At 38.4% G+C, this 13,200-nt stretch overlaps 1 protein-coding gene across 1 annotated transcript in view; it reads right to left on the bottom strand.

Annotated features, from left to right (window-relative positions):
• Positions 1-12,938, bottom strand: part of NPSR1 (neuropeptide S receptor 1) — a gene marked incomplete at both ends in the record, with an annotated part of 108,207 nt that extends 95,269 nt beyond the window's left edge. The window contains 3 exons of the mRNA XM_082632238.1: positions 9,725-9,857; positions 11,830-11,915; positions 12,887-12,938. Of these exons, the coding sequence (XP_082488364.1) occupies positions 9,725-9,857; positions 11,830-11,915; positions 12,887-12,938 (271 nt within the window). The remainder of the gene's footprint in view (positions 1-9,724; positions 9,858-11,829; positions 11,916-12,886) is intronic.
• Between the last annotated feature and the right edge of the window lie 262 nt (positions 12,939-13,200).

Below are 13,200 nucleotides of genomic sequence, written 5' to 3'. Positions count from 1 at the left end.
ATCCAGATAACTCCTTCATTTTAGAGATGAGAAAACGAACACTTAGTGAGGTTAAGTGCCCTTTCCAGGTCACACAGTGTGATAATGGTGGAGCAAACGGAGGGAACAAAAAAGAAACCCAATTTCTCTAAAGAAGAAAAAGTTTTCCTGGGATAAGAGTTCCTTCTTTTTAGTTAAATTATTTCCATAGTGATAGGACAATACCTTCTTTTCCTGCTCAAGAGAAACTGATTTTCTTTACAAACATAGACCATCTCTTCTCAGAGTGGGAAACAATGATGGTATTGTATAGCCACTGTATGAGTAATCTAAATGAAAAGCATGCACATTTATTCAGATGTTAGCCAATCAAGCAACTTTTAGTGGAATGAGTGAGTCATATGGTAGAGAAATTTTGTAATATTAAGTAGTAAAGAATACACAAATGTCAGAAAAAAAATCCTTTAAAAAAACACTTTTAGTTCAGGAAACATACTTAAATCTTAAGCAGTGTGTTTTGTGTTCTTTTTACACTTTAGAAAAACTTTGACATTGTGGCATAAAAGGTGAAAGATGAGATAATAAGACATTAGGTAAGTTGTAAAAAGAGAAATACTGAGAAGTCGACAGAGATAAAAAGGTACTGGATAATATAAGGAATGAATGTTTTGAAACTGCTCAAAGGAAAAGCAACTTTTAAGATACTTTAGAAACATTAAAAAGTAGAGTTAACACTGCTAATCAAAATCAAATCAATAATTAGAAAAAGTTTTAATAGATAGAAGAATAGAACCAAGATATCTAAATGGTGAGTGAGAAGGACCATAGTTACTGACGTATGAATAGTTAGTGCTCCTGAACATAAGATAAGAATAAATGGAAGATAATCAATATTCAGACATAAATAAAATGAGCTAAGAAATTACTTTAATCTGCAGATCCAAAGAGCTTACTTGGCAAAAAGCAGAACTGATATAGTGGATCAATAAATAGATATAACCAGGTAAAAGTATGAATCCTCAAAAAAAAAAATTAGGGGACTTCCCCAGAGGTCCAGTGGTTAAGACTCTGAGCTTCCATTGCAGGGGGTGCGGGTTTGTTCCCTGGTAAGGGAACTAAGATCCCATACCCAGCTCAGCGCAGGAAAAAAAGGAAAAGAAAATCTGGAAACAAAAGAAAAAATCTGGTAAGCTATAAAGGAAGAAATTCCAGGCTGACTTTAGACTTCTCTGTAACATGGGGTGCCAGAAGTCAGTGGAGCAACATCTATGGTGATATGAGTTGTGAATTCAAGATTTCCTCATCTATACTGCCATTGTTGTGGAGGCAAGAGAAAGTCTTTTTCATTGATGCCGGGTGCTTGAGAATCCTATCCAGGCTGAATGAGGAAAAATATTAGCACTCAAAGTACTCCAGAAAATTGGAAGCTCTATCAAAATAAAGGAACCAAGAATGGGGAAGCCAACTATTGGTGAGCATTGAAACATTCAAATATAGAAATATTTGCTGATAATTATTGCAAGCATAGTCACAAAGCAGAAGACAAATGCGATAAATATATTTTTTAAATGAGATTTTATTAAAATGCTTAGTCCCGTGCTTGGAAAACAAATGCAATAAAAATTAAATAGATGCATTTACTATTAATATCACGTAAATAAAATTTAAGCAAGCTAATAAATGAAACTAGAAGGATTGTGTGTGTGTGTGTGTGTGTGTGTGTGTGTAACATTAAGCACTCAGACCTATATTAAAGATATATTAGTCAGGAGCCTTTAGGAGCCAAATAACAAAATGTTAAAATTTATAAAATAAATATGTTAAAAAATACTGGGAGAAAATGAGACAAAGTGTGAAACTTTTTTTTTTTTTTTTTTTTTTCTTTCTTTTTGCGGTATGCAGGCCTCTCACTGTTGTGGCCTCTCCCGTTGCGGAGCACAGGCTCCGGATGCACAGGCCCAGCGGCCATGGCTCACGGGCCCAGCCGCTCCGCGGCATATGGGATCCTCCCAGACCGGGGCACGAACCCGTATCCCCTGCATCGGCAGGCGGACTCTCAACCACTGCGCCACCAGGGAGGCCCCAGTGTGAAACTTTTTAACAGCACTTTTAGTCACTCATGACATATCAAATAGGCAAGAAGTACATATATGGAAATAGAGAAAATCTGAAGACTGTAATTAATAAGGGCAAATTCAGAAAGATAAGCACAAAGAATACATTGAGAGACTGAATATACATATGGACAATGACCAGACTGTATATAAAAATGGAACTCTGAACCGCAACCTGAAGTAACCAGCTCAGGAAGCCAACCTACTATCTGTAGCAACCAGTCCAGAAAGCCAAACAATAACTGCTATAATGATCTGCCCCAAATAGGCAGCACTTGATTAATAACTGACAGCTTCCCTTATTAATAACCGACTCTGCTTACAACTTAGGACCAAACAGAGAAAGACAAATATGCAATGCTAACCAATCACATAGGATGCTGTGCTTCTGGTTAGTCTGCCTACTGCTTCCCATGCCAACAGTTTCCAATCAGGGCACACCTGCAGCCTTTCCTTTTTTTGTGTGTGTTGCAAAGCTTTCCCATTCCTCTGCCTACCTTTGAGTCCTGCCAACACAAATGATACTGACTGACTTCCTTGCTATAGTAAGCTCTAAGTAAACAACCATTGCTTTTTTTCATTTAGGTGATTTTTTTTTTAATTTCCACAATTTTAATTATTATGTCCTAATTTTTAGTAAACGTTAGATATTTTTCAAAATAAATAATTACGTGTTATACCTCAAAGGTACTCTTAGTAAATTCCAAAGAGCAGGAATCCTTCTAAAAATATTCTCTGACTGCAAGGCAATAAAATTAAATGTGAATTACAAAATGTTAAAGAAAAATACAGTTACCTGGAAATTAAAGATAAAAATAACCAAAAACTACTAAATAGTTATTTAGTAGTGAAAGAGGAAATTAAAATTTCAACACTAAAATATTTGGAAAATAAAAACAATAAGAATTATCTCATAAAATTTATGAATTCAGAAAAAAATCCTTAGTCTTAAGCATTTTCATTTTGAAAGGGAAGAATTACAAGTAATGTCATCAAGATGGCAACATAGATCATTCCTGACTTCAGTCCCCCTCACAAGAAGACCAACTAGCAAGTGTCCATAGACAAGACATGATTGTGAAAATTCTAGAACACACAGGGGTGAGGTGAAACAACCCCCTGGACCACAGAGACCAAGAAGGACCACGTTAGAAGGGTATTTGAAGAACTACACTCTGACAACATCGTCCTTCCCCCAGGCAGGCACAAGGCCACACTGAGAGGGCCCTACTGGGCCTACAATTTCTCCAGTGGGGAAACAATATCCCAAAGTGAGCATCCACTTCCCCCAGTGTTGCAGGATGCTTCCTAGGATGCCCTCTCTGGTCTCAACTCACAAGAATCACTGGGAAAATCTGCAGGGCTTGACCATGTGGATCAGAAACAAGCAGAGAAGAAGGGTGGAGCTTATAGCAACCAGTGCTCAGATCTTGGCAGATGACATTTCTCTTCACACATGCACCAGAGCAAAGATCACAGATGGTGACCCCATTTGGCTAGGGAGCTTAGTTGGTATTTTTGCCTGATTTGGGTTGCAGGATATAAAATCAACATACAAAAGTCAGCTGCATTTCGATGCACTAAAAATTATCTGAAAAAGAAATAAAGGAAACAATCCCATTTTCAATAGCATCCAAAACAATAAAATACTTATTAATAAATTTAATGAAGGAGGTGAAAGATCTACACACAGAAAATTGTAAGATACTGATTAAAGAAATTGAAGAAGACACAAATAAATGGAAAGATACCCCCTGTTCATGGATTGGAAAATTTAATATTGTTAAAATGTCCATAATACCCAAAACAATCTACAGATTCAATGCAATCCCTGTCAAGATTTCAATGGCATTTTTCCACAGAAATAGAAAACAATTCCTAAAATTCATATCAAACCACAAAAGACCTCAAATACCCAAAGAAATTCTGAGAAAGAAGAACAAAACTGGAGGCATTACACGTGCTGATTTCAAATATACTACAAAGCTGTAATAATCAAAACAGTATGGTACTGGCATAAATATAGACACATAGACCATTGAAACAGAATTGAGAGACCAGAAATAAACCCATGCATATACAGTCAACTAATAGTTGACTGTAGGGAGCCAAGAATACTCAATGGATAAAAGATAATTTCTTCAATAAGTGTGCTGGGAAAACTGGATATTCACATGCAAAAAAATGAAACTGGATCCCCTATCTTACACTGCTCACAAAGACTAATTTGAAGTGGATTAAAGAAAAATGTAAGACCTTGAAGCCATCAAACTCCTAGAAGAATACATAGGGGAAAACTCCTCGATATTGTTCTTGGTGATGATTTTATGGATATGACACCCAAAGCATAGGTAACAAAAGCAAAATAACCAGGCAGGAATATGTCAAACTAAAATGCTTATGCATAAAAAAAGAAATGATCAACAAAATGAAAAGGCAACATATGGAATGGGAAAAAATATTTGCAAACAATATATCTGATAAGGGGTTAATATCCAAAATATATAAGAAACTCATACAACTCAATAGCCAAAATAGAAATAATCCATTTAAATTATGGGCACAGAACATAAATAGACATTTTTCCAAAGAAAATATTCAAATGGCCAACAGGTACAAGAAAAGATACTCAACATCACTAATCACCAGGGAAATGCAAATCAAAACCACAAACAGTTATCACCACAAATGTTAGAATGGCTATTATCAGAAAGACAAGAGGTAAGTGTTGGTGAGGATGTGGAGAAAAGGGGACTTTTGTACATTTTTGGTGGGAATGTAAATTTGTGTATCCACTATGGAAAACAGTATGGAGTTTCCTTAAGAAATTAAAAACTCCTATATGATCCAGCAATTTCACTCCTGTGTATATATATCCAAAGGAAATAAAATCTCTATCTTCAAAGTATCTGCACCTCCATGTTTATGGCAGCATTATATACAATAACCAAAACATGGAAACAACCTAAGTTTTCATCAGTGGATGAATGGATAAAGAATACATGGTATAGGCTTCTCTGGTGGCACAGTGGTTAAGAATCTGTCTGCCAATGCAGGGAACACAGGTTCGGGCCCTGGCCCGGGAAGATCCCACATGCCACGGAGCAACTAAACCCGAGCGCCACAGCTACTGAAGCCTGCGTGCCTAGAGCCCATGTTCCACAACAAGAGAAGCCACCTCTGTGAGAATCCTGCGCACTGCAACAAAGAGTAGCCCCCGCTTGCTGCAACTAGAGAAAGACCACACGTAGCAACAAAGATCCAACGCAAGCAAAAATAAATAAATAAAATAAATAAATTTATTTAAAAAAAGAATACATGGTACACATACAAAATGGAATATTATTCAACCATAAAAAGAAAGAGATCGTCCCATTTGTGACAACATAAATGAATCTTGAGGGCATTATGAAATGTCAGAGAAAGACAAATGCTATATGTGGAATCTGAAAAAAAAAAAAAAAAAAAGAACTCATAGAAACAGAGGACAGATTGGTGGTTGCCAGAGGTGGGGATTGGGGGAAATGGGTGAAGATGATCGAAGGGAACAAATTTCTAGTTATGAGAAGAATAAGTTCTGGGGATGTAATGTACAACATGGTGACCGTCATTAACAATACTGTATTGTATATTTGAAAGTTGCTTAGAGAGTAGATTTTAAAAGTTCTTAACATACTCCCCTCCCCCACCAAACACAAATTGTAACTATGTGAGGTGATGGATGCTAACTGAACTTATTGCAATAGGTACATACAGCATATCATTACTTTGTACATATTAAGCTTATACATAGTCTATGTCAACTTTATCTCAATAAAGCTGAAAAAATATTTAAAAAACGAATGAGCAGAATTAAAATAAATAAATGAACTAAGTATGCCATTCAAAACCCCAGGGAAAAAGTGAGTGAAATTAGCATTGGAAGTGGTAGTGAACTCCATGGATGGCCTTAAATACCTCAGTCTTTCTGGTCTCACCTCCCTGCCTGAACCTCTCAATTTTCTCTGCTGTCAGATAATTAACAGGAAGGCATTGAGGGTGGCACATACCTTCGTTTATTAGTAAATTGCTCTCCAGAAAGTGCTTTGAGGCAAAGCTAATTTCCACCAATGTGAGAAGATTTGGGCCTATCAGAAGAAGGACGTTATTTGAGTATGTGCCAAAAAATATATATTTTCAGTCTTTCCTTGGTTGAACACTCAATGGGAGTTACTCTCATTAGGTCCCCTTCTTTATGGCATTTGAATAAAACAGACAAGTCAGTCCTGAAGATGATAAATGACTAATAAATTTTAATTAGCACTTTAGCTCATAAAATATAAACAGTCATTAAATTCATCCAATAGATTGTTAAAATGGAAGTGCTAAAAATGGCAGTATATGCCAAAATAGCAGCTTTAAGAACTTCTGGTTTCCTTCTGTTCTCAAGACTAAACCTACAGTCAAAATTCCTAATGGAAGATATAGAGAAGAATTAGGTAAGATTTTTTGAAGGGAACAGAAATGTGGAGAAGAGGGAAGTGAATTAAAATATACAGATGCAAAATAAAAACAATTCTTCAAATGTCTTGTAAATGATGTGATCTTTGTTTTCACAAATACGAGTGCTGCTATAGTTACTGTGGGGGAAAGAAAGGCCAAATTAGGTGTGGCTTCTTCTCTGATACACTTAGCTAGGGTGGAAGAAAATGCTCCTTTTTAAAATAAGCAAATTAGACTTGAGTAGGTACAGATAGAACATTTATAGGTGAACAAAGAGAATCCGTGTCCTCAAGGAACTGGTCATGATTCTATAACTATTGCAAGCCAATAGGGCTTTTGTTTTCAGGGTCCTTTTTAAATAAGACTCAGTGTGGATCTGTGTTGGTAGCCTCTAGAGCATTTGTCCCATGACATTCTTCATCATCTTTTAATCCTGGGTGACCTAACAGGAAATTGGCCAGTTTGAAGCTCACAAAAGTGTCTTCTTTTGATGCACTAAGTTCATGTCTATAAATTTTCTTAAATAAATAATAAAGAATGCTCACAAGATTTAATTGTGAGAATATTAATTGCAGAATTGCTAATAATAGCCAAAAACTGGGTGGGGGGAAGGTTATATGAATAGTCAACAATAGGAGTTTATCTACTTAATGGGGCAGTCATCCAATGGGTCACTGCAGTGTTTGGACAACATGCGAAGTGCTGGCCTTCCAAGACATGAGGTCTGAAGAAGAAAGCATGGCACTCTGGAGGAAGCACCTTCAAATCAGTCCAATGGGTAGTCAAACAGAGATTCATTGTCTAAACTTCTCAGTTCTCAATGGAAACTGAAATACGGAAGACAAGCTATACCAGAGACTGCTACTTATCTCTGTTCTCTCATTCTTCCTTAGGAAAAGAAGCTTGATTTTATTCTGGCCAATGGGTTAAAAATGAACAAACAAAAACATTTACCAGCTTTTCTTCAGTTAGAGATAACAAATGAGATGCAAGCAAAAATTAATGGGTGGGAGTTCTAGGAATGCCAGTTAAGAGGACACATAGCTGGCATGAGCCCCTCTTGTCCTCCTCTCATCCTTTCTGTTAGACTAGAATCTGGGGATGATGGCAGGAGTTCTAGCAGCCACCTTGAACCAAGAGCCATCCATACCATGAGGTGACCTTGAGTATGTAAGTCCTTTAATAGAGTAAAAATATATATACAGGAGCCTGAGACCCCAGGAATAAGAAAATAAAATATGAGCCCTGGACCGTCTACCTCCAGAATTCTTTACATTGATGAAAATAAAGCCTTGTAAACTTAAGCCACCATTGTCTGGATTTTATAGATGTGCAGATGAATCTAACTCCAATTGATTCACCTACTAAATGGAAATCAAAATGTTCCTTAGGGCTTCCCTGGTGGCACAGTGGTTGAGAGTCCGCCTGCCAATGCAGGGAATACGGGTTCGTGCCCCGGTCCAGGAAGATCCCACATGCCGCGGAGCGGCTGGGCCCGTGAACCATGGCCACTGAGCCTGTGCGTCCGGAGCCTGTGCTCCGCAACGGGAGAGGCCACAACAGTGAGAGGCCCGCGTACCAAAAAAAAAAAAAAGTGTTCCTTAAAGAATCACTCAAGGATACCGGCCTGTAAGTAGGAAGCTGCTCTTAAGAGGTGAGTCATGATGGAAAATATTATTTTATGAAGGGCATTAATATTGCCTTACCCAGTAATAACTGTTAACTCTATTTTTCTCTATCAGAAGAGCCAAGAATAATGTCTCTGAATTTAATTTTCCAAATAAGTGTGTCACTGATGATGTCAGTTGAATCTGATGATTCAAGAATATGTTTGTGTGAAAAAATTTGGTCATCCTATAAAACAACATTGGAGAGTCAAAAACACAACTGGTTGTAGCTGACAGTTTTAAAAATATATAATATTCAATTTTAATATATTTGCTTTGCTATAATGCAATCTCCCTCTGTTGCCAGAAACATTTGACAAAATCTTTTAAAAATAGAAAGTTATGTTTCTGTGGATGATTTTAAAGAATATATATAAAAAAAAAGACTAGGGAAGGTGAGATGCCTGTAAAAGAGAGCAAAGGTTCAGCAGAGTTAGCAAGTAAGAACCAGAAGTGATGACTAAAAATACAAAGTCCAGAAAATTTGAAGAAATCTTGGGGAGGCCATTAGCATAGGATAGGGGACTCAAATCAAATTTATATAAATCTGAAAGAATAGGATCCTTCAGCTGATACCAGAGTAACCTTTTTATACATACTAAAGACTCAGATATGTATTCTCAAATCCCTTACTACAGGATCTGAGATCATGATGAAATGTGTATGAAGGAAATTTTAACACCTTAAATAAGAAGTTAGCCTAATCTCAGACTCTAGGCAAACTTTCTCTCTCCAAGAATTCTTCAGTTGAAATGCTCCTGATCTGACCCCTTGAGTTTTTCCAGAGGGAATTAACACATTAATTTATCTAGACTATCTAGAACATTCATGAGAAATTAAGCCCAGGTTAACACAGCAGACTATGGATTTGACTAGAACATGCAACTCTTCTTTTTGACAATAGATGGTGAAATTTCAGTTGTTCATTTATTATTATTCTTGACAGTACTTTAAATTCTAAGCTGATATCCTTACCACCTCTAAATTCTTACACTCTAGATGAACACATAGTTTTGTAGAATGTGGGTTACAACACTGTAATTGAAAAAATATGGTGAAAGAAAGTTATTATACCCTCATCCAAGAATTTTGCATTTACTCGGTAATCCTAATTACCCTTTACTCTATTTTCTGGGATATATTCTTTAAGCTCATAAGACGGTATGATATGGTAATATCACCTTAGTGAACCATGGAGGCTGCTGTGTATAGGGAAAGTAGAACCCTTTAGAACGCTTTGGTAGCACTGATAATGATATTTTCAAGTTTGTTGTATAAGGAGTTATTTTTATAATGGAATCTTATAAATATTTAAATATGTTAAATTTGCTGGAAGAAAAATTCAGATTTGAGTTTTATATCCCTATAGAAATTCCTCCCAAATTTGCAGTTGCATTTTGGACTGATAATACACCAATTCTATTGGTAAAATAATTGAAAGTGAGGAGCCATTGGAATTCTGCACACACTGCAGTTATGTACCTGTGATGGCCAGCTGAGTCACAAAGAAGGTCATTCTCGACTTCCTCTTCCTTCTCAGTGTAGAGAACAGCACGATGGCATTTCCAACAATGGTGAAAACAAAGAGGACCCACAGAGTTATCAATGGCTCAGTCTGTGAGAAACCACACAAAACTGGTGTATCAGTGAGGACCAGGGTACTTTACAGAATGCAAGGCTCAGGCTTTGGTGTTGAAATGTCTTCCTCCTGGTCTCCTACCCCCACCTGTCAAAGCTCTACTCTCAAGAGAACAAAGACACAGTGGTCCTTATTTACACTGACAGCAGTGTAAATCGATGCAACCTTTAAAAAGATCCATTTGGAAATATATGTCGAGAGAAAAATGTATACACAGTATTCTTGCCAAACAATTTTAAGCCTATGTGAAAGAATTCTAAGTTTGAAAAAGAACATTACAATCACAAAGATGTGCATATTTACTGTAAGAAGAAATTGGAAATTGTTGAAAGATAATAGGATAGTTAAGTAAATAAAGCACTTCAATTCAGTGAACCATTATGTAGCTATTAACAACGACAGACATGAAGATTATGTGGCAACATTAAAAATGCTTATAATATAATGGTAAATGGAAAAACATAATAAAATTGTATGTTGGGTGTGATTACAACTCTGCAAAATTATACATGCAGGGGAAAGACTGAAGTATACTAAAATGTTAAGAGTGGTTATTTTAGGGTAGTGTGATTATGGGTTATCTTACTATTTCTCCTTTGACAGAATTATATAATATAGTAATATTAAACTTCCACTGAATAGTGTATAATTAGTAAAGATGAAAAAAGCAGGAATGCCACTCATTTAAAATGTCAAGTTCTTCATAAAAAGTTTTCCACTCTTCCTTCAAATGGAACTTGCCATCTACCTAAAGTCCATAGCCCAGAATAAGCAGAAACCCAGGGCAACAGGATGGGTTGGACATAAGGACGGGGTGGGCTGAGCTGTGGGTGAGGAACAGGGAGCCAAGGGGATCCAGAGGGAAGTAGGAGATCAGAAGCCAAGAGACTTCAGCCCAAAAGGTCTGGGCAGAGTCCTGGTAAGAATGCACACATCTAAGACTGGGATGAGAAGTGCTTCTCCTGTTTGGAGAAGACGGTAAGAAGAGCCTGAAGAAATCCCTTGTGATGGTAAAATTGTATGTGTCAACCTGGCCAGGCTAGAGGACCCAGCTGTTTGGTCAAACCCTAGTGTAAGGTGGTTGTTGTGAAGGTATTTTATAGATGTGATCAACATCTACAACCACTCGACTTTAAATAAAGGCAGATTACCCTCCCTAATAGGGGTGGACTTCAACCAATGAGTTGAAAGCCTTGAGAGCAAAAGCCGAGGTTTCTCAGAGAAGAAGGAATGTTTCCTCAAGAATTCCTTGTGTACCATAGAAATCAAGCCTAAGTTTCCAGCCTGCTCTATCCTTTAAGGATTTCAGACTCACCAGTCCCCACAATCACGTGAACAAATTCCTTAAAATAAGTCTCTCTCTCTCAATAAAATATATTATCTATCTATCTATCATCTATCTATCTATCATCTATCTATCTATCTATCATCTATCTTCCTATTGGTTCTGTTTTCTGTGGAGAACCCTGACTGACACACTCCCTGAGAATCTGAGGCATCACGGCAGCCCTTTTTATATACTAAATTAATTTTAAATTATACAATAACAGCCAGATAAATCCTTCTATAATAATTCAGATAAAGCTCAAATCCCCTTTGTCCACCACTTTCCATCTTGATCAACTCCCGTCTCGCAGAAGGTAAATATCCTTTTGATTACACTGTATATCCTTCCTATCCTTTGAAAAATACTTCATAAGCATGCACACACACACACATCCATAACAAATAAATATCAAGCTGATATTAAAGTTCTCCATCTCACATTTACAGATGGGTCCTGAGGCCCTGGTGGAGGTCAGGGCCTTGGGGCCACAGAACGGTAGAAGTTAGGGAGGATGGGCCTTGTGGTGGTGCCGGTGGATGGGTGGGTGCACAACTGGAGTGGGAGGACCGCAGGGTGGATGACCTCTGCTGCTTTGAAGGGCACAGGTGGCAGATACTTCACCTCCAGCATGCTTACATCATCTCCCATTTGGAGAGCAGAGTCTTTTTGCTCAGTGCCAGGCCTCCTGCTTTTTCTCTGGTCCTTTTCTAACCAGAAGGGTCACATTTTTCTGGATGATTCAATTCTCTAGCAGCCTACATATGGGTGGCACTGAGAAAGCATCAGGAATGGAAACTAATTATTTTGAAAAGGGTTATTCTGAGTGGAGAGGGGGAAAGAGTTTTTGTAGGAGAATTCTATTCTTTGAGATGGATGGACAACTGTGCTCTCAGGAGAAAATCCAGCAGGGGAAGCCTTGATGTACCAGACTGATGTTCTCCATTCAGGATCTGTGTGTAGGTGGTGGGACATAAATAAGTGGTTTGAACTTGGAGGACCTACTTTGTAAAACTGTAGAGCAACTTGGGGACCAATGCAAGAAAATAGGTGGCTTGGAAATCTCTCTTAGCAGAAGGTCTCATGGACCCTATGATACTGATAGATGATACAGGGGATACATACGGCATCTATGTCCCCAATATGGTCATAATGTAGTGTGCTGCCAGGGAAGATGATGGCACCCTGGGGGTGTTCGTGGTTCAGAAAAGATCAAGGAGCCCTTGGAGCAGGTGATGTGACAGGTAGGGGCCTGTGAAGTCCTTTCCAGCCCTGCTGAGAATGCAAATGAGGGATTTTCCACGAATTTCTCCTATTTCTCTTAGGAAATCTTTTTCATCTGGAGAAGCGTTTTGATGCCTTAAAGTAACTTCTTGTTTTGAATTGCAAAGCACTGTATCACAGTCCGCAAATTTTCTCTGCTTGGGTAGTGGTGGAGGGTAGTTTATTTCCACAGTTGTCCAGTACTACGTCGATCTCTGTTGAACTCCTTCAGCCTCAGATGAAGAAGGAAGGGAAAAGTTAGAATGTTTGTGATGTCCCTTTGTCAGATCAGAAATCCAGCTCTCCATGGTGAATGGGGAGAGAGCAGTGTCGGGAAGCAGACAAAGGAGGAGGCCTGGCACTCTACAGGGGATGGTAGAGTGGCGGGAAGGCAGGGAATACAGACTGTTTTCCTCACTGAGTCGTTTATCTTCACCAACACCATCCCCAGGCCTGCCCAGCTCCCGCATCCCTTTAGCTGGGAGAAAGCAGCTGGCGTGTGCGGCATTCAACGAACTTCCCACAGAAATCTGCCCCAGACTCAGCCTCTGGGCTGAGCCTTCCTGTGGTGGGATTCCCTGGGGGCCGGCCCCCTCCTTCCCGATTCTCCAGGGTGACTTTTACTGCACGGGAGAGAGAGAGAGAGAGTGAATGAGTCTGCTGCCCTGTGCTCGGGCATCTTACCTCCTCTACACCTTATAGAGATAACCTCCAATTTTCCAGCAGGTGGGC

The sequence above is a fragment of the Mesoplodon mirus genome, assembly GCF_964341445.2.
Source record: "Mesoplodon mirus genome assembly, chromosome: 9".
Taxonomy (NCBI): Eukaryota; Metazoa; Chordata; class Mammalia; order Artiodactyla; family Ziphiidae; genus Mesoplodon; species Mesoplodon mirus.
Note: the sequence above shows the minus strand (reverse complement) of the source record. Positions and strands in the feature narration are given on the sequence as shown.